General features: G+C 40.4%; 1 protein-coding gene across 1 annotated transcript; it reads right to left on the reverse strand.

Moving 5' to 3' along the window:
* Window positions 1-1,147: 1,147 nt before the first annotated feature.
* Window positions 1,148-25,074, reverse strand: hira (histone cell cycle regulator a). Its single transcript, XM_068309872.1, has 25 exons — window positions 24,863-25,074; window positions 22,946-23,008; window positions 22,508-22,618; window positions 21,666-21,756; window positions 19,883-19,977; window positions 19,410-19,505; window positions 18,548-18,708; window positions 18,250-18,417; window positions 18,052-18,165; window positions 17,037-17,107; window positions 16,591-16,696; window positions 15,639-15,860; window positions 15,014-15,099; window positions 14,010-14,207; window positions 13,381-13,524; window positions 13,083-13,299; window positions 12,695-12,802; window positions 11,834-11,982; window positions 11,557-11,718; window positions 9,382-9,440; window positions 8,653-8,758; window positions 8,419-8,541; window positions 8,160-8,323; window positions 7,978-8,066; window positions 1,148-4,876 (listed from the first exon to the last, which is right to left on the reverse strand). The coding sequence occupies exons 1-25, from the start codon at window positions 24,897-24,899 to the stop codon at window positions 4,760-4,762; spliced, it is 3,057 nt and encodes a 1,018-aa protein (XP_068165973.1). The 5' UTR covers window positions 24,900-25,074; the 3' UTR covers window positions 1,148-4,759.
* Window positions 25,075-25,710: the final 636 nt, after the last annotated feature.

Here is a 25,710-nt window from a genome sequence, read left to right on the forward strand (position 1 = left end):
GCCTAGCAGCCCGAACCTCCGGGTAGACGCCGGAAGCGTGACAGCGTGAGGTTTCCAAGTGAGCTTATTCAAATGTATAGGTGGGGAGATGTTTAACCGGTGTCAGCACTCACCTGTCACCAATGAAGCTTCCTCTGATCAACCCTAAATAAAGTTCAGCTGTCCTACTAGGTTTTTCCTGACAAATTTGTAGCCACATCTTCCAGCACAAACCATGGTCCAGAAAGCTTCCAAAGTGTCAGAGGGATCTTATTATTCAGAGACATTAATCAGGGGAAGGCTACAAAAGAATTTCCAAATAATTAAATATACCATGGAACACGGTGAAGACCATCATCATCATCAAGTTGAGAATGTATGGCACAACAGTGACATTACCACGAACAGGACGTCTGTCCAAAATTGATAAGATGAGAAGAAAACTAGTCAGAGAGGCTACCAAGAGGCCGACAGCTACTCTGAAGAAGTTGCAGAAATATCTGGCAAGTACTGGCTGTATAGTGCATGTGACAACAATCTCCTGTATTCTTCATATGTCTGGGCTATGGGGTAGGGTTTCAAGACGGAAGCCTTATCTAACAAAAAAAACCCGTCTGAGCTCGGCTGGATTTTGTAAGAAGACATCTGCAGTCTCCCAAACACTTTGGAAAATGTGTTATGGTCTGATGAAACTGAGGTTGAACTTTTTGGACATAATTCCAAAAGGTATGTTTGGCGCAGAAACAACACAGCACATCACCAAAATAACCCCATACCTATATTGAAGCATGGTGGTAACATCTTCTTTGGGGCTATTTTTCTTCTGCTGTAACTGGGGACTTTGTCAGACTGGAAGGAATTTGGAACAGTTCCACATACCAGTCTGCGTTGGCACAAAACTTTCGGGCCTCTGTGAGAAAGCTGAAAATGACGAGGAATTTAATGTTTCAGCACGACAATGACCCAAAGCACACATCCAAATCCACAAAAGAATGGCTTCACCGGAATAAGATTAAAGTTTTGGAATGGCCCAGCCAGAGTCCAGACCTGAATCCCATCGAACATCTCTGGGGTGATCTGAAAAGGGCTGTGCAAAGAAGATGCCCTCCCAATCTGAAAGATTTGGAGCAGTTTTGCAATGAAGAGTGGGCAAATGTTGCTACCTAAAGATGTGCCACGCTGATTGACTCTTACCCAAAAGACGCTGCTGTAATAAAAGCCAAAGGTGCTGCAACAGTATTAGTTTGAGGGTGTGTGTATTTTTGCAACCAGGTTATTTGAAGATTTTTATTGTTTTTTCTTAAAGGTTTAATTTCGTTTTTCAATTGCCTTTTACAGCTTAAAGGTCACATTAAAGGTAGAAAAAGATGTGAAATCGTCTGTCTTGATGTAGTGTTTTTACATCACGAAAACCTAGCATTTGAACAGGGGTGTGTAGACATTTTATAACCACTGTAGAACAACTTGAACCCTGCTCCTATACTTCTAACCTTGCTACCTTTCCACCTGGTCTCCTGGACACACAGTATGTCTACCTTTCTCCTCTGCATTATGTCAGCTATCTTTTCCTGTCATAGTGCCAACATTCAACGTCCCTACTCTCAGTCCAATACTCATGGTGTTCCTCTTCTGTCTTCCTACGAATACACTTTCCTCCTCTCCTTCGACCAACAGTAGTCCAATTTCCACTGGCACCATGTAGGTGAACAACACCAATTGCTGTCGTTAACCCGGGCTTCGACCGATCCAGTGTGGAAGTCATAGATTTGATTCGCATGCTTGATTTGCCAAAAGTTTTACGTCAGATGCCCTTCCTGACACAATATATTCATTTTATTGACTCACAGCTCAGTTTCCAGATTAAAGATCAGACTTTCATCTTTTTCTGAAATAAACATTTTGAAAAATTTTAAATTTCAAGAGAACATCCCAGAGGTCCAGTAAGTTTGAAGCATAATTCTTCTCGTAATTTAAATTAAACGTGAGTCAAATAATATCAGATTAATTATAAAACACCCTAACCTCCAAATCTGTCATCAATGCTGCTGCTTGGATTTCTAAAACGAGCTGTTTAAAGGTCCTTTCTTTGTGGACCACGGCTAGCAAATGCTCGGTGAAACCTGAATGCACGAGCTAAAACAGTAACACCCACATTTCAAGAAAGAAATTACTCCCTTGCCAAAAGCAGTGATTTAGGTTCGTCATCCAAAAAGCAGATTATCAGTGGTTCTCAATTTGATCGGGATCAAAACATTTACGTTATTATTTTTCACATTTGCAAACAGAGTAAAAATGTCTCTGTAAATAACTTCTTGAAATCATCCTGTGGTAGATGATGCTGAGAATTTAAAGTTTATTTCATAATCACTTTGACAACTCGTTTATTTTTTTTGACTCGTGTTTGTGATGCTCAGACAAAATGACGTCCTCCTGTAACAGGGTTTTCTCTGACAAAACAATATACTTATGAATAATTCAATCTGTTTGTTGACCTTTTTTCTCAGAGTGAAAACAGAAAACAATTTAATCCTCATTATTTTATTTTTCACTTCCTTTCTTCAAAAAGCATAATATCAGCTCATCTCTTTTTTTCTTATAGAAAATGGAAACAATAAATCGCCTTGTACAAACATTTAAAAATGACTAACAGGAGAAAAAATGAAAAGGAGAATGAAGAAATGCTGTACAGGGTAATGCAGAGGATTCATTCTGTCTGCCTCTGTGCTGTTTCTCCTCACTGAGCAGTGAATTACAGCAGTCAGCACGCTTCCTAGGCTCACTCTCCATTTATTTACACACTAAACAGGCAGAAAAGTACATTGCTACTGCTGTAGACAACACCAGCACTCCCTACTGAAGTACACTGAGGTGTTTTCAGATTTCATGACCTCTGGGCTTGTGAAATCAGTTTCAGGTATGGTGTGTAGGATTCAGAGGACCTAATAACAATTTTTGTAACATCAGTTTGATTTTAGAAATATTGTATTTTGTTTCCTTGAGCCTTTTCTAGCTGCATGGCCGCCTTCTGTAAACTTTCTCTGAGAGGGCCGTTCACATTTTTAACTCAACCTACAGGTTTGGAAATGGAAGGTCATCCTACACACCGGACTTATGAAATGTCGAATCAATGAATGTCGGACCCCCTCAGTCCAGAAGAAAAAGTTGTCTTGGCAGTGGTTTTCACCCAGCAACAGAGATAAACAGAATGACAGGAAAGAGAATCTCGTTATTTACAAAAAAAATACGAGGAGAAACCTAACAAATAATATTTATAGCATTATTCTACTGGCGCTCTGTGATCACAGCCTGGTCTGCTGAAATGTTCACAATTTCAAGAGTAAGCTGTGAAATCCCAAAAGGTTAATGGTGGATTTTAAAAAAAGGCATCAGATGCCAAGAGTAGAGTTGATGGTGTGGATAAACCTCAACACTTGACAGAAAACTGTTTTCGACCCTTTCAAAGGCCAGTTTGATACACGTATTGGTAATACACCTTGTGTGGACATCTACTGGGGTCCACGAGGCTGACAGCAGCCGGTGATATTTACAATCGGTCTGCTTGGATGCGACTGTTGCTGGCACACATTTACAAAGTCTCCAGAACACCCGCTGAGCAGCGAATTAGTGGTAAATGACTCGCAATATTTCAAAGAAAAATTTTTTTTGTCAGCCTTTCTGCATATTTTCCCAGGAGACAATCAAGTATAAAGGCAATCTGCTATAATCTGAGATGTCATGATTAAGGTCCAGACCTGTGACTTTTTAAGCACACCCATAAAGATTTTTTTAAATAAATATTCCATTATGCAAATTTAACAGGCATAACGAAGTTCATATAAAAAAAGCTTACTGTGAAGAACATCTGGTGACAAGACTCAAAGAGCCGTCAGAATGGCTTCTAGAATAGACAGCTTGTGCTACAACTCATCTCAGACTAGGGACAGTCTGATTTGGTGTATTTTATTCATCTTACTCGAGTACAAAGTAGAAACTTATCTTCTGTGCTCTCTGTTGAACTCTAACTTCAATTGCTTTAAGCACTGTTGGATGCTTTTGAGAGATACAATCAGCTTATCAAACTCAGTCTCACCACCAATGTCTCTACCTCCATTTCAAGGAGATTAATTCCATATTTCACTGGGTCATTAAATTTCAATGGTGAGGTAAATTACTTTTGTATTTAACAGTGATCAGTTTGGTATTAGCATTGTCACTTTATAAAGACACCCAATACACTCAAAACCTCACCTGTCAGCAGATTCAGTTTTTAAAAGCCGAGGTGATTGGACACTGCAGATCAAGGTGTGATTCTGTGAATCAAATCACTTTGGTATAAGAACATGGCCCTTGTGTATCCATTGAGTCCCACCGTTTCTCTTTCTGTCTTGACGGTGATTCGGTGGGACAAAAGGGTGTTGATGCTGCAGGAGGCAGGAATCCACCTGTGATCATCTTATTCTTGAAGTTCATGTTATGTACGGCTGAGGTGCATAGGTCAGGAAAAAAATACAGGTCAAAATGAAATATGGATTTATAATACAAAAAATATCTATATATTGGCACCCACGTCTTCTCAGTGAGTGATAGAAAACTGTCCCAGTGTGGACAGGCTGAGAATGAAGTTCTGACAAAACTCCCAGGATGTTTTGCAGCCAGAAGAGTGTGACAAGCTTCCCCAGTTCAGGAAAACAGCATGGAGCCAGGAGGAACCAAACTGGTTTCATAATGAGTCCAAGTGTGTTTGTGTGTTTGTTTGTGTCTGTGTGTAGCAGCAATGTAACTATTTGTTGCGCAGCAGCTCCAACTGATCCTGATATTCAGTGAACAGTCTCTGGAATCGCAGGTTCTCGCCAATGACGGGCAAAACCTCGCGCAGTAACTCTCGTTTGAGAAGACCCTGTAAGCGGAAAATAGATTAACACTGACAACACATTCACATAAAGAACTTGAGGCAGAGCTAGCTGTGACAAACTTAGTAGAAGAAAAGTATGATCAAATAATCAGGAATGGGGATGACAGAAAATATGAGCATTTCTTGAAGTAGGTATAAGATTCTAAAATAACAAATGGAGAAATAAACGTTTATCAATCTTTTAACAAGAAAACATTTTGACGAATGCTTTCAGCATGTCCAACTGCATTTTGACTGGCCTCACTGGTATTTGTAATTTTTTTTATTCCAAGTTATTTTTCTTAATCTTTGATTCTGAGTGGATAGGTCTGTACAGGTCGGCGCTGGCTGAATGTGTGATCATGTGATGTCAGATTAAATAAAGAGTTGCAACTTCTTGTTGCTGATCTCTATATGTTTTTGTTTTGGCTGCATATATCATCTTCTTGTCCTTTCGGCTTTTCCCTTCAGGGGTCGTCACAGCGAATCAATTGCCTCCATCTAGCCCTGTCCTTTGCATACTCTTCTCTCACACCAACTACCTTCATGTCCTCTTTCACTACATCCATAAACCTCCTCTTTGGTCTTCCTCTAGGCCTCCTGCCTGGCAGTTCAAAACTCAGCATCCCTCTACCAATATATTCACTATCTCTCCTCTGGACGTGTCCAAACCATCTCAGTCTGGCCTCTCTGACTTTATCTCCAAAACCTCTAACATGTGCTGTCCCTCTGATGTACTCATTCCTGATCCTATCCTTCCTGGTCACTCCCAAAAGAACCTCACCATCTTCATCTCTGCTACCTCCAGCTCTGTCTCCTGTCTTTTCCTCAGTGACACTGTCTCTAGACCAAACAACATCGCTGGTCTCACCACAGTTTTGTTCACCTTTCCTTTCATTTAAGCTGAATCACACATCACACCTGACACTTTTCTCCACTGGTTCCATCCTGCCTGTACACACTTCTTCACCTCTTTTCCACACTCTCCATTGCTCTGGACTGCTGACCTTAAGTACTTAAAATCCTCCACCTTCTTGATCTCTTCTCCCTGTAACCTCACTCTTCCACTTGGGTCCCTCTCATTCACACACATGTACTCTGTCTTACTGCAGCTAACCTTCATTCCTCTCCTTTCCAGGACAACCCTCCACCTCTCTAGCTTCTCCTCCATCTGCAAACATCATAGTCCATGGAGAATCCTATCTAACCTCGTCTGTCAGCCTGTCTATCACCATAGCAAACAAGAAGGGGCTCAGAGCTGATCCCTGATGCAGTCCCACCTCCACCTTGAACTCCTCTGTCACACCTACAGCACACCTCACCACTGTCTTGCAGTTCTCATACACATCCAGCACCACTCTAACATACTTCTCTGCCACTCCAGACTTCCTCATACATTATCACAGTTCCTCTCTGGGCACCCTGTCATAAGCTTTCTCCAGATCTACAAAAACACATTGCAGCTCCCTCTGGCCTTCTCTGTACTTCTCTATCAACATCCTCAAAGCAAATATTGCATATGTAGTACTCTTTTTGGCATGAAACCATACTGCTGCTCACAAATGCTCACTTCTGCTCTTAGTCTAGCTTCAACCACTCTTTTCCATAACTTCATTGTATGGCTAATCAGCTTTATTCCTCTGTAGTTGCCACTACTCTGCACATCTCCTTTGTTCTTAAAAATGGGCACCAGCACACTTCTCAATTCCTCAGGAATCTTCTCACTATCTAAGATCCTGTTGAACAACCCAGTCAGAAACTCCACTGCCACCTCTCCTAGAAACTTCCAAACCTCCACAGGTATATCATCAGGACCGACTTCCTTTCCATTCTTCATCCTCTTCAATGCCCTCCTCACTTCATCCTGACTAATCTTTGCTACATCCTGGTCCACAACAGTCACCTTTTCTAGTCTTTGTTCTCTCTCATGTTCCACGTTCATCAACTCGTCAAAGTACTCTTTCCATCTTCCCATCACACAACTGGCACCTGTCAGTACACGTCCATCCCTATCCTTAATCACCCTAACCTGTCCTCTTCATCTTCCTCACCACCAGAGTCATCTTTTACACATCCATCCTATGCTGTTTGGCTACACTGTCACTTACTGCTACTTTGCAGTCACTGATCTCCTTTAGATTACACTGTCTACACAAGAAGTAGTCTACCTGTGTGCTCCTACCTCCACTCTTATAGGTCACCCTATGTTCCTGCCTCTTCTGGAAGAAAGTATTCAATATAGCCGTTTCCATCCTTTCTGCAAAGTCAACTACCATCTGTCCTTCAGAGTTCCTCTTCTGGATACCAAACCTGTCCATCACCTCCTCATCACCTGTTTCCTGCACCAACATGTCCACTGAAGTTTGAACTCCTCCTTCAGGATAACTCCTACTCCATTTTTTCCCTATCTACACCATTATAGAACAACTTGAACCCTGCTCCTAAACTTCTAGCCTTGCTACCTTTCCACCTGGCCTCCTGGACACACAGTATGTCTACCTTCCTCCTGTGCATCATGTCAGCTAACTCTCTACCTTTTCCTGTCACAGTTCCAACATTCAACGTTCCTACTCTCATTCCTATACTCTTGGCATTCCTCTTCTCCCTCTTCCTATGAAGACACTTTCCTCCTCTCCTTCTTTGACCAACAGTAGTCCAAGTTCCACCGGCACCCTGTAGGTCAACTGTACGAATGGCAGTCGTTGTTAACCCTGGCCTCGACTGATCCGGTATGGAAGTCATAGGTTTGATTCGCATGTTTGATTTGGCAAAAGTTTTACATCGGATGCCCTCCCTGACGCAACCCTCTGTATTTATCCAGGCTTGGGACCAGCACAATAAGACACTGGCTTTTGTCCTCTTGCGGCTACATTTTGGCTGCATATTTAATACTTTCTCAAAATGTCACATCCCCATCTTGCCTGTCCACGGTGCAATCACACAAACGCATTTCGGTTCCATCAAACAAGTAAAGCAAACAGACGCCCTGCTGCAATTTCATTGCACTCAAACAAAATGTTCAGCAGATTAAGGCCACTCCAAGCCTGCTCTGAAACCTGTGAGAACAGGAATAGAAAGAGGGAACAATGAACAGTGTTGTGTCGTACCAGAGTTGTGGGCTCCCAGGCTGTCGCCGCTGATTTGTGGACGGGACCCAGCAACTCCTTACAGACTTCTCTGAGACGATACTCTGAGCCTGGTGGAAAAACACACAAATAATTAGCATCAAACTGCTCACCACTCCTTTTCCATCTGCATTTCACGCCATCAGATAGCGACAACATGACACCTTCATTGACGAGGAAACGGGTGTAGATGAGCAACCAGTAACGATACTCCTGCGCCGACTGCAGAGTCAGAGCTGATGCCAGCTGATTCTCCAGGAAAGCCAGCGTCATGTTCTGCTGCAGGTGATGGGGGGTGGAAGAGAGGCGGGATGCTAGACGACCGGCACTGCAAAAGCCACACACATTCTTTATTTCTTGTCACGTGTACTTTGGAGCAAGATCTGCTGGCGTTAAGATGGAGACATTTAAAGTCAATCACACCTGAGGTTGCGTCCTTGCACGACAGCCAGTGGCCCCGAGGACGCAGGTGCATCATGGGTAGGTAGGCAGCTTCTGAAGTCAGCACACTGGACCAGAGAGTCGCCTGTATCTGCTATCAGGGTCCTGACAGAATTAAAACAAGACTTAAGAGTTGAAGGATCCTTCAAACCAAATTGATTATCGGTATTATAAGGAGCAGCTTTTCTAGCAATGTGATCCTCAGATATTTCTCACCATGTCTCCAGTGCTGAGCTGAAGCAGTAAGACTTCCCATTAGACAGCCCAATGACTGGAACTCCCTGCTGAGTCAGCAGAGACTGAGACACTGTGGTGTCAGCACCTACAATACAAACCAAATGTGACAAACACATGGTGACCAAATAACTCACTGACTTTAATGGAAACTTTACTCTTTGTTCACTGTTGTTTAAACAATCATTGTGTAAAATCTAAATTATTTAATGGATTATCTTATTTATTTACATGTATTTACTTCAGTTAAATGAAAATAAAACTTATTATTACTAATTGTTCCTTGCTCTCTGCAATTAATATACAATATTTTCCACACTATAAGGCGCACCCAAAAGCCTTTAATTTTCTCAAAAAACCAACAGTGCGCCTTATAATCCAGTGGGCCTTATATATGAAGACGTTTCAAAATAGGCCATTTATTGAAGGTGCGCCTTATGGTCCAGTGCGCCTTATATATGGAAAGGTTTTAAAATATGCCATTCATTGAAGGTGTGCCTTATAATCCAGTGCGCCTTATAGTGCGGAAAATACTGTACTTGTGCATGTAGGCTGAAACAGCTAGCATGGTCCTGTCCAGTTTAAGCTACTTACAGATCACATTTAAAATAAAATCAATATTGTTTATTTACACCAAACTCATGAGGAATAAAAACTCAAAATCTCATCATTATAGGTGGATTTACTTTGAAAAATGTCGGAACATCTCACCTGATAAAATGTTCAACAGCGACTCATTCTTCACCAGAGCCTTCTGTTTCTGAACGTCCCTGCAGACAGACAGGTGACAACTCAAACCATGTCAGGTTAATTGTGACAATTTTAACATGAAAGCTAGCTCTCCATCAATCCGTATAAGAGCAAATTAATTTGTAACAACCTAAACAATATATAGTGGTACCTCTACTTACGAATGTCTCTACTTACAAAATTTTCTACTTACGAAATTTCTCAGCAGAAAAATATTACCTCTAGTTACAAAAGAAATTTCGACTTACGTAAAGTAAAAATACAGTATCGGCTGATACTATCAGCTCCCACAGGTTCCTGAACGCACCATTCTCATAGCTGCTCTGCCACTGGCTATTACCTAGTATCTTCCTGGCATCCATTTGACTAAGAGGGACCACTGTGTGGAGCTAGATCGGTGCTTATGCAGTGTCCTTGTCATTCAGCTCTCGACCCGTGAGGTGTTCTGATAGTTTTGCGCAAATATACTGTATTAACTTTTTGAGTATTCGTTATGGACCCCAAGAAAGTGACGGAGAAAAGAGGAAAAGAAAAGACAAAGAAAAGATTTTTTTCCCATATAACACAAAGCAAGAGATCATAGAAAAGCATGAAAAAGGGATGCGTTTGGTTGATCTCGCCAAAGAATATGGCCGTAATACATCTACAATCACAATGTTATTAAAACAAAAGGCAGTTTAAGGAGTTTAAGGCATCGTGTGGGTGGTTGGAGAAGTTCAAAAGGAGGACTGGAATTCACTCTGTTTTTCGGCATGGTGAGGCAAGAATGCATGAACCAAAGAGGGCAAAAAAACCAATGAGGACAGCAGTTAAAAGGTAAAAGACCATCATTTTTATTCTTTACTCTATTTTTTGTTTTTTACATTATGCACAACTCTCATTTATTGTGTAATAATCTAATTGTAACGTGTATTTGTTACATGTTATCATGCATTTTTATGCTTTATAAAACATTTATGTCTGAATTTCTGGGGGCTTGGAACGGATTAGGGCATTTGCATGGAAAACGCTTCTCTACTTACGAAATTTTCTACTTACGTAATTTCTTCCGGAACCGATTAATTTCATAAGTAGAGGTACCACTGTATAGGGCTGGGCTGAGGAACCGCTTCCATCAAAACTGGTGTGTGTGTGTGTATGTAGTATTTATATACACATACACATCAATTATGTACACATAAATATTATGTAACCGGGTGGAAACACGAAACCTAACTTGCTAAAATATGTGGAGAAAAAAAACGTTAAAATATGAGAAACATATTAAACTTCATTTCATTTTATCCCAGAGGTCTTTTGCTTCAGTAGGAGGTCCTGTGAAGAAAAACTTTAAAAAGTGATTCCATTGGTTCGTTTCAGTTGAGCTGAGTTGTTATTGGCTAGGGCAACGTATATCCCGCCCCCTTTCACGCGAGGAACGCGGTAATAGTGTGTGAAAACGAAACAAACTGAGAGCAGCAAGACGGTAACAGAGACATGGAGTATTTATGTGATAAAAACTTGTAAAAATCTTTATGTTGGTATGAGAGACTGTGCGAGCAGATAAAAGTTTGTGAACCACTGAAGCGACCCTGGGAACATCAAGTGGTTGTTTTATTACTTTCTTGTCCCGACTGGGTTTTTTTGATACCCTGAGATTCTGGACCCTGGATTTGGAATGATTCTCTCTCTGACGAGGAGATGGCGAGCTACCCGAGTGAGCACCTGGACTAAGGAGGGACCTTCCCATTCTTCATGTGCTCTCCTGCCAGAGTGGTAGGGCTGAGAAAAGGGACTTCCTAGGACAGTTGAACTGAACTATTTTTGGGAAAGATATTTTATTTTATTTCATTAAGGGTGCACCCAGTAACTAAAGTGACTAAATTGTTATTTTGTTAAAAGTGTTAATACAGTGTTACTGAAACTGACCCGTGTGTTCTCCTTTCTTACTCATTGCGTGTCCAACCTTTTTCCAACCTAGCCCTACAAACCTAGTGTGTACTTTACCTGTAAAGGGGGTTACAATTACAAGTGCTACAAAATGTGACCAGAGCACCATTAAATGGCTACAACGTTAATGTTGGGTCGTATTTCAAATGTGGAATACAACCCAAAATAATGACCCAATGACATCCAACAGAATCTGTGAGCACTAACCAGACAGACAGCGCTGCTCCAGCAGTCAGAACCATCACAAAGTGGGCGGAGCAGTGCAGCGCTGAAACGGGCGTGGCCAGCTGGATAGAGGGGAGGAGCCGCCTTCCGCAGGACGAGAACACAGACAACATTCTATCCTGACAGACAACGGCAAGGACATCACTGTGGAAAAGGGAACGCGGGGGAAAATAAATACATGAAGTTAATTTATTCAGAATATTTTCAGCACAACAAGCACACAAGCTCTTTCTGTTCCATTTACAACGGAGCGTCCTACCTGCTTCCTGCAGCTGTGACCACGGAACTGGGCAGCAGAGTGTTCCAGTCTCGTCCATCTCTGGAGCATCGCAGTTGACTGAGCTTCGAACCTGCAACCACCGACACCTCGTTCTCCACCTCCAAGATCACGGATGGCTCCAAGCTCAACTGAATGAACGAGTTTGTTTACAGGTTAGGAACCATCTCATCCTGATTGAACATCAGGATTGTGGAGTGTTCCTTAACTCACTGGCTGTCAATGACATCAATTCAATTTTTCAACAGGAAGAGCTGGCTGATGGTCTGGCAGAGTTTGTCAGTGAAATTCACGCTTCTAATCATAGAATTTATTGTAATGACGACTGATCCAGTTGCGGAACAGAGGATGGCAAATCAGAGAAAGACATAGAAGTTGTGGCAGCTTACGAAGCAACAGAGTTTGTCAGTGCTGTATGTCAGAACCCACCCGTGAGTGAACATGGTATCGCTCTGAGTGAAGCATCTTGCGATTGGTCAAGAATAGAAAGAAAACACCAGTAAATGTCCGAAGCGTCGGAGAAAGTCTTAGAACACTTCAATAGCTACAAAGCGCTGGCAGCCAATGAGTTTATAGGACAAGTCTGTGTTGATCAGAATAAGTCAATTTGTTCTATTTACTTCCTTTGTCAAAAACAGATTCAGGTGCAGGAAAAAAAACCAACAGTTTCAGGAAAGCAGCATCAATTTGTCATTTCATATTGTTAAATTATAAATGATAAATATAATTTAAAAAAAAAAAATATATATATATATATAAACATGTCACTTTCACTTGGTTGCAAGTACATGAGTCTTCCAAAGACACCCCCCCCAAAAAAAACAAAATCGAATGTTGTGTCACCTGCAGATTGAAGGCCTTCTTCATACTTGGAGTTGGAAGTTTGAGAGCCACGACAACGGCTGTAGAACCAGCTGCTCTGCTGGGCTCCCGCTCTGCTGGAGCAGTTATCTGAGAGGAAGAGAAGGGACAAAACACACTAAACTCTGTACAATTATTTTAGAGACATCTACCCCAAAGGGCTTCAGTGAGACTCTTTTTTGTATTACTTACTACTTTGCTTAAAAATATTTAAAAAACAAAAAATCTTTAAATATATCTGACAAGCTCTAATGGAATTCATATAGAAATATGTCCTTCTGTTTGTTTATAAATATTTTTATATCAAGGCATGGAACTCTAGGATTTAATTTTTGTATCACTGGTTCCTCATCTACCCGTTCTGTCCTACCTGTGTGTAAGTTTGGATGCTGGGAGGAGCCATCTTTTCTTTTCTGGGTCGTCCCTTCTTTCTCTTCTCCACCACCTCTCCTCCGTCCATCAGCAGATCTGGTTTTCGTTTGTTGAATGACAGGTTCTTGTTGATGGTAGCCATCTTGTCTTCGCTGTCACTGCTGGTGTCATCTCTGACTGTCAAGTCTTTCAGGACAGAGGTGCCGTCTTTCGGTCTGCCAGAACAACAGAAAAGCCAAGGTTTGTTTTACTCTTTTCACATTTCTTCACTACCTCACTCATACTAAGCTGGTTACCTGTCTAGAGGCAGGAGTCCAGTAGTGGAGGAGATGGCGGCTGTGACCCCAGGTGTGGCCTTTGACCTTTCTGTGAACCTGGAGTCCAAAGCTTTCATCGGCTCGATCTTGGAGGCAGAAGTGAGCAACAGACATTGCTTCCCACTGGAACAGAGAGAAACCAGAAATTAAGAAGAGAAAAACACATCAAACATTAACTCATTGGCTGCCAGCGTTTTGTAGCTATTGATCTCCTTTGGATGACTTTCTCTGACACTCCAGACATTTATCAGACTGATCGCACTCTCACACTTCGCTATGAGAGTGCAAACTTTGTTGCTTCGTAAGCTGATACAACTTTTCTTTGATTCACCATCCTCTGTTCCGTAACCAGATCAGTCGTCATGATGCCAAAATCTGATTAGAAGCATGGTTTTCCCTGACAAGCTCTGCCAGACTGACCCCTAGTTCTCCCCATTGCAAAAAGTCATCGATGTCTATAGACAATGACGGCCAGTGAGACAATGGAGGGTAGAAAGGAGAAGGTAGATGATGAAGAGTCAGAGATCTGTTCATGAAGTACACAGACACGTAGAACAGACACAAAAAGAGGGGAGACTAGAGATATGGCAGCTTGCTGTCATCTTTACCTATCCTTGTCCTCCAGGGCCTTTACAGTGCTGGTCGGTGGAGGCGAGGTGAGCATGGGGTCGTGGCTGGGCCTCAGGCCCAGAGAGGAGGCCTGTCCTGGGCTGGAATCGGAGCTGAGCTGGGAGGTGAGCTGGTTGGACATGGAGGAGCCAGAGGGCAGGATGGGAGCGCTGTTGAACAGAGCCGGCGAGAAATCCCTGGAGGGGAAATGGGGACAGTGTTATTTCTGAGACAATTACTGATGCTTGGTGCTTCAGTTAATAATATGGCTTCTACTATCAGGAATTATCAGCTTTCATCACATGTTGCATCCTCCTCCTCATCATCATCATGGGAAATTAGATTGAAGGGGAGAGTGGGTATTACATTCAAGGAACAAAGATATGAATTGCTGCAGTTTCCCATTTCTGCTGTCCCATGATTGGTGGACACCAATGCTGGTGTTCCCTCCCTGACTGTACCCGTTGAGGCCCGTGACATCAGAGCTCTTGATTTTAGACCAAATATCTGACACCTGTTGTGTCTCATTGTGTTGACGCAGATTGACCTTTTTTTCTGTTTTCAGGAGTGCAAGCAGGTCTCTCATCTGTTTTTCTGAAACAGGCAGATAGTTTTGTGAAAGGGGACCGGTGCAGAAGATAAAACAACATCACCCCTCTTTACTGCAGTGCAATAAGCATCTGGCAAGTTTAATAGGTGATAATCAGATGGGCCTTTAACACTATTCAGTCAACTGTCCTTTTGATGGATCTGTTTTGTGTTCAAATTTTTATCTTCACGAATGTCACTAACATATGTTGCTACAGATGAAGCTCTTTTTGCGTTGTGTTAATTTCACAATATCAAATATACTTTTACTTTTTAGAAAAAAATAAAGAAAATTTCCAGCTGGTGTCTGTGGTACCCAAGCATAGTTTGGAAGGTTTCTGTTGCATCAGTCATCTCTTAAATGCATGTTTAATCCACCGGAGAAAATCAGAAGGTTTGTTTCGTGTTTACAAACCCTGTGTCCAACTGAGCAATGCACAGTGGGGTGATACGTCTTCTACCGTCAGCTGTCCTCGTCTCCACTTGCTTCTTCAGAAGATTCTGCAAGACGACCAAATACAAGACAATTAAGTACCAAAACTATTCTTGTTTTGACAGCCTTTCAAATGTAAAAGTTCAACAAAAAAAACCATAATATTGCAGTACAAACTTTATAAGAGATTTCTGAATATGTTGCTTCGAAAATGGACTTTGTTCTACTTTGTCTAATTTGTATTTCTTAAAGAATTTCATCTACTTTATTTTAATTAGCTATTCTTTAATTTTGTAAAAAAAACCAAACAAAACAAAAAAAGTAAGTAACAGGGACTACATGGAATTTTCCTTGTAAATGGAACCTTATAATATTTTAAACCAACTCAAATAAAATTTGTATATACCAGGCACCATTTGGCCACATCTGTTTACCTGCATTTGTGATATACATTTAAAGAAGCTCATTTCAAGACAGATGACTTCTAAAAACTATCTACCAATGAACAACCTGACTATCATTTCTATCAGCTCAGTCTTTGTCCGGAATCAAACCAACAGCATTTAAATTCTTTTTGCTTCTTGGATACTGCATCTCATTTCCCCACCTTCCTGATGTCCTCCAGAGACTCTCCATTCATCACACTGTTGAGTTTGGGGGCCGAGGATTCAGGCCCAGCGCTGCCTTGTCCTGAATTAGCCTGTGCTGAGTTCTGTCGCTCCTGCTGGTATTTGAGCATCTCAGGGTTCTCGATGATGGTGGTGGAGAGCTGAGCCTCGGTGCTGGTTATGGCCAGACTCTTGCCGTAAATGTTTTGGTGGATGCTGTTCTGTATTTCACAGAAAAAGAGATGAAAAGTCTGGTACCATCTATCGATGGAAAGACAATATCCAAACAAGAATAAACAAAAGAAGAAGAAAAGGCTGAAGTAATTACGTCTGGATGTTTTTGTTTTGCACCACTGATCAAATCTTTTCTTCTGGGATGACAAAGACTAAACTAACAACAACTAGCAAACAAAAATCACAAAGTTGAGGTTTTCAAAATGAGAAAATAGAAGACGAAGACACTAGTATTATAGCAGTGTTTTGCTTTTCATTCCAAGTACAACAGTTGTTAATCAAATACATTCAGACTTTAAGTGCATATTATTTCTGTTCATCTGTTCAGCATGTGCAACTTCTGGACAAGAGGTTTTCTGGGGGTTTTTTTGCCTGATGAAAAAGAAATGTTTCTGTTGTCTGGTTTAAACAGTGTTGGAAACTCTCTTGGTAGAAACCAAAATCATTAACATAAACATTGTGTTCTCTCAAATGATGCCTCATAAAGAAGGTGAAAGAAAGAAAACCAATGCATACGCGTTCTATCACAACATACTGGTTGAGATTATCATTAGAAAACTAAGATTTATGACTACAAATAAAGACTCCAAACAAGATCTGGTCTCAGTCTGAAACACATTTGTTGTTGTTTGCTGGGTTAAACGACAACAATCTGTGATACTGTAAACACACATTCAGAGGATCAGATTGTAATCAGATGCCTGATGTGTGACGAACCTTCTCCTCCTCATTCAGTGGGTCTCCTAGTTCATCCAGTGAGAAGTCCAGATAGGCCACCGTGCCATCCATTGAACACACTAGCATCCCCAGACCAGTCAGAGTCCTGACACACACACACACACACACACACACACACACACACACACACACACACACACACACACACACACACACACACACACACACACACACACACACACACACACACACACACACACACACACACACACACACACACACACATAAAATCAAAGAAAGAAAGAATATATTTAATTTGTACAAGGATTTGTTTTACTTTTTACTTGGTTGTTTTATGTTGGAAAAACTTGGCAAAAAATTGTGTTTTGATGAAAGCTTGAAAATCTGCTGAACACACAGATGAAACTCATCGCTCATTACTTTGTTGGTGGTGGGCGACAAAAACATGACAGAGTAAAACTCACCACGAAATGTCCATAATCGACTTGTCAAACAGGTCATGAATGACCACAAGGGGGCGCTTCAGAGAGGTGAGCTGAGGAAAAGATATCACAAAAGTTTTACTCCTTGGATCCTTCAATATGTTGCTATTACAGTATGTCATTTAACATCAGTCTTCTAAAATTACAACTGTACAATATTTTGGTTCCTAGTCACACTAAAGCAGACAGGTGCATTGGCTCAGGGTTTCTACTTTCTGTTCTTGTCAAATAGTAAACTAAAATCACTCGAGTACTCTTAATGATAATATACAATATACTGTATATTACAGTTGTTATATTTAGCGGAGTTGAAAACTCACATTTTAACTAAGGACACTCTACAGCACAAGTGTATTGTCAAGGCCTGGTGGCCAAATGTGGCCCGCTGCATCATTTCATGTGGCCCGCAAGAGCATAAAAGATCAGAGTGTCTAAAAGTAAATAGGTCAAAAGTGTGCTTTGACCAAAATAAATATCCCACAATGCAGTAATTAAGCCCACTTTAACATTGACAAAAACGTTTTGAACAATGTTAATGTCATAACTTGTGTTTGATGTTATCTTTCTTAATTCATTTGATAGTTTAATCCTTGATTGATGGAGTTCTGTGGGTTTAATAACCTGACAAATTTAAAGGATTTACAGTATTTTACAACAGGGTAACAAACAAACATTTTTTCTGTGTAACTGTAATGTTTGTAACTTAAATAAGTAATAAATTCAGAGTTATTTAACATTAAGGAGTGGTTGAATTTATTTTAATTACATTGAGTTAAATTTATAAGTAACATCTGGCACTTCGAGTACAGCCATTCTGCTGATGTAGCCCTCTGTGGAAATGAGTCCGACACCCCTGCTCTACAAGTGAATAGATGTCAACCATCATGCACAACAACCAGAAAGAATGAAGTCGTCAACTTGCCCAAGAAACCTTCATCTCTGGTACTGATTGTTTTACCCTTTCTTTTCACTCAGACAAACAGTATTGTGAACTGACCCAGACGGAGAGCGACCGGTCTTTGCTGCCAACGGCACAGCAGCAGTAGGGACAGCTGGGTTTGGTAGAGCTGCCGTTCTTTTGCTTCTTCTTGAAAATTTTTGGGTTGAACTTCTACAATGACCGAAGCAGATCCACTGGTAAGCAAAAAAGGTTTGGGTCGGACAAATGCTTAAAATGTGTTGTGAATATCCTTACCACAACAGTGACAGCTTTACGGTGGCCCACAAAGTCCATATTAGTCTTCCAGCCATCTCTCTCCACAATCTGAGCGGTGGGACCCGAGTTGTTCATGGCGTGAGCAGAAACCAGGTACTGACCGTCTGGAGACCAGGACAGACGTAGGACATGGGTCGTCCCACCACACTGAGAGAGCAGAGAGAGAGAGAGACTGTTTCAAACTTTTACTGGCAAAACTTAACATTTTGCCTGTGTTCAAAATGTCAACATTCATCTCCGACAGCACCATCAAACACAGCTGACAGTGTTTCTGTACCTCACTGAAAGGTTTGGTAATGTTGGCCTCCATCTGCCAGTCCACCGTCCTCCACACTTTGAGGCTGTGGTCGTCAGCCTGGGAGGCAATATACTTCCCCACCGGATCCCACGTCAAGCCTTTAACCAGTCCAGTATGTCCTCGCAGACACATCACCATCTCTGGGACACACAAGATGACAGACACACCAGCTGTCAAGAGAGAAATCTGCCCCCTGCTCTAGAAGCAGGTTGTACTGGACGGTGTTATAGAAGGACACTGATTACTATAAAATATAAAGTCAAGAACCAAACAAAAAAGAACTGCAGAAGTTTTATCAATAAATGAATCCAATATTCCAGGTTTTCATATATCTACTGCTTTTCATTGTCTTGTTTAATAGTAAGCTGGGTATATGAGTTTTAGTATACTTCAGGATAAATGGGCGACTTCTGACATCAAAGTGGGCTTAAATAAATTTTAAGGAATCAATATTTAATAGAGCACTTTATAGGTGAATAATGATAAATTATCACAGAGTTTTAGCTCATGAGATTGAATTGTGAGTTGCAACTCCAAAATAAAGTTCAGTACAGTGTACAAAGGAGTTACAGCATTTTTAGTTTTAATTTTTTAATTCTTGGGATCAGTTGTCGCTGGTTGATGTTACAGCAGACAGTTATTATAAACCAGTTGACGGCTGTAGATTTGTATTTATTAAATGTGCCTCATCTAACTACAAATGTGCTACAAAAAATGTATTTTCCAAAATGGTGAACATTATTAATTTAAATTCAAGTCAAGTGTGATTTGACTGATTTCCACATAAATTTTTCTCTGTGTTTGAAGTGACAGAGCGACTTCTGGTTTCTTAACCTCCTACCTGGAAATTTGCGAGCGTTCCAGATGACGATGGTGTTGTCGACACTGCAGGATGCTAACCACACATCATGAGGAGACCACGCCACATCCATGACATCTACATGCACAACACACTCCAGTCACTACCTGATAGTTCTAGTCAACAGTTAGGGTAAGGATAGGAGCATTGTGTCTTCTTAATTTTAAGTGGATATACTGAGAATGGACTGATCCATGTCATCATAGTCCTGCGTATATACTGTATGATACAATGCACCAACAAACATAGGTATGAAGAAAATTTCAAGATGCCAAACATGAAACTCGGTAATACTGGATTTAAAAAGCGCAAATAGAAAAGTAGAGAAATGCATTTGAAACACACAAAAAAGCATAAAAACATTTACACATAATGACTATATTGTAAATTCCTTCCTTGGTTAGTTATTCACGGCCAGTGTATAAACATGTTAGTGTTTTTTGTGTGTGTCTTACCTCCAGTGTGGTTCCTCAGGATGGTAACACATCTCCACTGCTCAACGTTAGCCAGTTTACTGCTCGACCCGAACACTGTGCTCGGGCCGATGAATCTACAAAAAACCCCACAAACATTCAAAATGAACGTAGCATCGACCAGAAAGCTGCGTGATGAAGTCAGTAAAACATATCAAGGACATTCCTTTGGCACCAAGAAGCCCAAAGGTCCCAATACGGTGGTTAGCAACTCAATTGACAAGAAAGTAGACTGGGGGAGGCACACTGATGCCCTTTACAAAAAGGGCCAAAGCCGCCTTTTTTCCTGAGGAGGCTGAGGTCCTTCAACATCTTCAACACCATGTTGTGGATGTTCTATCAGTCTGTGGTGGCCAGTGCACTCCTTTATGCTGGGGTGTGCTGGGGCAGTGGTCTGAGGGTGGGGGAACCCAAGAGACTGGATAGACTGATCCATAGGGCTAAAGACATTGTGGGAGTGAAGTTAGACTCATTTCTTGTTGGAGAGGAGGACATTGTCCAAACTAAGGGCCATCTTAGACACTGAGTTCCACCCAGTGCACAGAACACGGATGGTGACTGAGGAGAACCTTCAGTAGCAGTAAATACACTACTGAACACCATAGGAAATCTTTCCTGCCTGTGGCCATCACGTTTTGTAATGCCGCAGTGATGAGGAGAAATGAAGCGGCAGTTTTGTTGTTGTTTGAATCTGTATATATATTTACATATAATTCTATTTATTCTTTTATTTATCTCTGATCTCCTTTTCGTAAATATCTACTCTTGTCTTACTTTTACTTACATTCTACAGCGGAGTGAATGCAAGGAAGGACAACTTCCCTCTCAGGGGATTAATAAAGGATTCTGATTCTGAATAGTACAGTACTCCCCAAATCTGGCAAGAGGACATTCTTAAGTAAGTAATGGTGTCTGCAGCATATGATTAATCATAAACACGCAAATGTTTACAGTCAATCAGTGTATTTCACAGAACAACTATATTTGACATATATACAACAGGTCTAGCTTCAGGTCTAGCTTGCCGTACGTCTTCAATTGGTTCTAAGAAACACGATGCAAGGTAAAAAACTACATATGTCGAATGAACTTCTCTCCAGGCTAAACCAACAATAACCTTTCCTAGTTTTGTACTTTACTGATGAATGCATCTTTAGTAATAAATGTTTAATATGAATCTATTTTTAATGTAGTACAAAAAATATCACCACTGAAATTATATGTTTTTATTCTTATTTATTGTACAGTAATATTATATTATGCGCTTTTAACAGTTTACCAGGGATTTTATGATTCCATTTCTTTTTTGACAACCAACTTACAGTATAATTGAGAACGACGTAACTCAAGACAACGTAACCCGAGGTATACCTGTATAAGCTAGCACCACTGCCAAATGTAGGAGGGACAGAAGAATCTGGACTGTGTCAACTTGTGCATAAAAAATACTGAAGAGCTGTTATAGTAAACATACTTTCTCTGCAGCTGGTTAGGTATGATGTATAAAGATGTAAACCACTGTAAAAATCATTGAAAGCCCAGTGCTCGTCCCGAAGTTGCCTCATCAACTACAAATCCCTTTTCTTATTACAGATCTCAGCTTTGATGGATATTCACACAAACCAAAACATCTAACTGAAATTTAGAAAAGTAGCAGTTTAAAATAGACAAGGAAGCATCAAAAATCTAACATTACTGTAAAAATACATCAATAGTTGACTTTGCATGTGTGTGTGCGTATGTGTGTGTGTGTGTGTGCACATACGCGGCTCTCCTCCACACCATGACCAGTTTGTCGTCTCCTCCTGATGCCAGGTACAGACCGTTGTTGGACCAGCGTACACAGTTCACACACGCTGCAGAGACAAAAACCTCTGATTCCAGTTTCAAATCAAATAGTTTAACTTGCATGGATTTGTTCTAACAAGATGATCCACCAGGGTGGGCATTAAATACACTAACAGTGCAAAAAGTTAACAAACCAACTGCTCGTACATTTACTTGATCTTTTCATACTGCAACTGTTTACTGTGCTTTCCTATCCGCAGAAGGACTGGTGATTTTATTTTGTCTGTTTGTGTAGAGAACGCCATAACATTCAAACATGGAGAATGAAGACCTGGATACACAATTGAAACCTGTGACACACATTAGAATGTGAATTCTCCAAAATTGAGGCTGCTGTAAGAAATGTTTCTTCTTGTGTTGGCTGAGTAAGATAGTAAAGCTTACTCTTTTCGAGAAAAAATCATCACCATAATCATATTTAGTATTTGGGTCTCTCTATTTCCAGAGACCCAAATACTAAATTTCGAACATAAAAATAATTCAACAAAGGATGCTGCTTAAATCACATAAATCCTTCAGTGTCCAGTTTATCATCATTGTTAATCCATAATAACTGTTACTTAATAGTAATTGAGAGTCACGGTCTCTCTGTGTGCACAAAAACCTCTATCAAAGCCGAGTGACATAATAATATGAAAGCTCAAATGTTCCCTAACTTAAAAATAAGAAAAACATAAATGCCCTAAAGAATATTAGTCTACCAAGAAAAATCTTTTGTTTTTCATTTCATTGAAGAATAATCCAGACAAAGATGGTCACCTAGGTGATTGTCCATTTGGCAAAGCATTTTGGGAACATTCTCGTTCTTCTCGTCCTCCTCTCTGAGGACTGGCGACATGTTCCATATCATCACCTTGCCAGAATCCTCCCCTGAAAACAAATCAAACATTTTAAAAATCGCAACTCATAAAACTTTGAGCTTGATGAATAAGAGGGAAGGATGTCTGAATTTGAAAACCTCATCTGAGGGGGTTAAACATTTTATGGGCAGCAAAATGACTTCTTTCTGTAAACAGAAGCTGAAAACAATTACGTCAATGTGATACGGACTCAGCAGTGGGAGTTTCACAATTGAAACAAAGACTAACTTTTCCATCAACCTAGCATTACAGTACATGAAATACTCAATTCATATCAGTGCAACATCCCAACACTAAAGCAGCCCAGTGCCACTGTTAACTGTGGTATCAGTCTTACCTTGCCCACCCGTTGCAAATTTTGTTCCATCAGGGTGGATATCAACTGAAAATATGGGTTTGCCTGTAAAACAAACATCAGTACTGAATTGAAATCACTGTTTGAAAAAAATCCACAGAGAAAAACAGGTCATGTACATTACTGTTGAAAAGTGATGGAAAACAAAAACAGACAACTCAAGGTCTCTTGATCTGGTTATGTACGCTCAGGTTGATGAATTTTTTTTAGAATTTCTGGACTGTAATTTTCCACTGCGTAGTCAATTTATAATTTGATTTTCTTGCTTTACAAAGTTTTCCAATGACTAGATTAACTCAATATAGATTTTTTTTTGCCCACAAAGACACTGGGAAAATATTCAAAGCCTCAACTCTGGTATTATGTAGCCCAACTATTTCCAGATTATTAAAAAAAACTGCACCAGGACAAAACTAAATATGTGTATTGTTATTAAAGATGTTATACAGGGCTGGTCAAACAATCTTTGTCACATTACCTGTGTCAGTGCGAGACAGCACAGATGAAAACATGCATACCACAGTACACTTCAATTAGTAACATACAGGATGTGCAAGAATAGACTTTTAAAGTCTCTAAATGTATCTAATTTTGTTTTGGAAAAGACTGATTTTACTGTTTTTACTGCATGCGATGACTATTTAAGTCATCTACTTTATCAAAAAAGACTGATTCCCTCATATAAGACCTGAGTATGTGATGTTTTCCCAGTTTTATGGCACAATAAAGTGAACAAAGGTCCAATGTTTGTGAGGTGAAAGGACACCTTGATCAGACCAAAGATCTGACCTTGGGTCCCGAGAAAAAGTGAAAAACGTTTTTTATCATCAACAATCTGATTATATGTAACTGTGATTATTAAAAAAAACAACCAAGTAGCATTAACAGATCATCTCATAATACAAAAAAAGTCAGTCAACTTTATTGTCAAATGTACCATATATGCACGACATACAGCACTGATGAAACAGAACCCAACAGAACCCTCCAGAGCAAGCACAAGTGACAGTGGCGAGTGGTGGTTTTATTTTTTAGGCTATTTTTTTTCAGTGTTTATTTCTGCCATCCTTTATGCATATCTAAGTGTATACAGCATGGATGCTGTTGAAATAAAACATTATGACTGCTGCACACTGGAAGGAGAAATTGGCTCAGTATTTCGTGTCAAAGAGCATTAACGTTAGACCCGAAATTCTTTTCACAAGAAATACACACATCTGGACTTGCTTTCTATCTCCGTTTCAAATGACATTTCAGTGTTTTCCTTACTCGATGATTAGTTAATTTAATAACGACTCTGAGCATATAATTCCATGTGGTGACAGTGTATGCAAATATAAAGTGCCGAAAGCTAACTCTGTCGATAATGATGGCTAGCTACACCCTAAATTGAAGCTTTTACCTTCACGGTTAACTTTCATGACAGCTTGGCACTCCACCAGAAAGCACTACTGTACTTAAATCCCACGTCGAGCTTGCCCGCTGTCACTAAAATAGGATATCTGCTAATATGTCGTGTGGTGCGTCAAAAACATAAAATAATAACTTATCTTGAGATAAAAACTTCAACAAGAGTCATTTGGCAGGTAAGTTAGCTAACGGTTTGTTATATAGGCTAGCTGGGGGGTGGGGGTTAACTCGCTAGCTAGCTAGCTAAGGTTAGCAATTATAAATAGATTTGCAACAAGCGAAAGAGAGTAATAATGATAATGACAAGAGCACCAAATGTGTGCGTTCGGCGGCTGAACTGAGCGTGGTTAAGTACGTGAGAGGTAAACACAAACTGTGACAAGTCAAAGAAGTGTTGCCCACCACCATCATGCCTCATCAGTTCACCCCACAACCCTACTCCGACAACAAAAGCCCAACTTGGTCCAACTGATTCCTGTGCAAGCTTACCGTTGTGGCTCACCCAGCTCGGCTTCAGCAGCTTCATTTTTAAAATTTCCTCCTATCTTATTCTCGACAAACAATCCATCCAACGATCGGTTCAGTTCCAGAGCTGCCTTTGTTTCAAACTCCGACTCACACTTTGCTGTTCTTGTGATTTAACTCCATCTCCGCAGTTGCATCCCGGTGTCTAGGAGCCGAGCAGCAGCAGACAGGCTGCTCCGGACGACATGCGACGTGACACCAGGCAAATCAGGAAGTGTTTCCGTTATTTTTGACCGCGGACCGGAAATGTGCGGTGGGCTGTTGTCACAATAATTTCTCATAGCAGGAAAAATGTGGGGTTTTTAAATACATGATGTAAGCAAAGTACTGACAAAAAAATTAAATATATTAATGTTAATATTTACTGAAATTTTCCAAAAATCAGGGCACCAAATATAAAACACGTCACGTCGATATAAAGTTGTATTATTACGACTTTAATTTTGACAAGTAACAAATTCTGATGTGCCGCCTCCGAATTCAAAAACTGTAACAACATGAGCAGTCACGGGTTAAAGCTTAATTTAGTCTTACAGAAAATATTTTTTATCTTTGACAGATATTGAGACAGTAGTACATCTATTATGCTGAATTGTGCTTGTTTAATTTACTGTATTTTGTCCACTAATGTCTAAACTATTTGTGATTTACATTAACATGTTTACTATTAAATAGTCATTACAATTATTCAGTTGTTAGAAAACCATAGATTGATTTTTTTTTAATTTTATGTACTATTCTGATCCCTTAAGGGAAACTAAGAGCACACTCTAGTGTGAAACACTTCAGTTGCATGCATACATGTTAGTGTG

This window comes from Antennarius striatus, chromosome 3 (assembly GCF_040054535.1).
Source record: "Antennarius striatus isolate MH-2024 chromosome 3, ASM4005453v1, whole genome shotgun sequence".
Lineage (NCBI taxonomy): Eukaryota > Metazoa > Chordata > Actinopteri > Lophiiformes > Antennariidae > Antennarius > Antennarius striatus.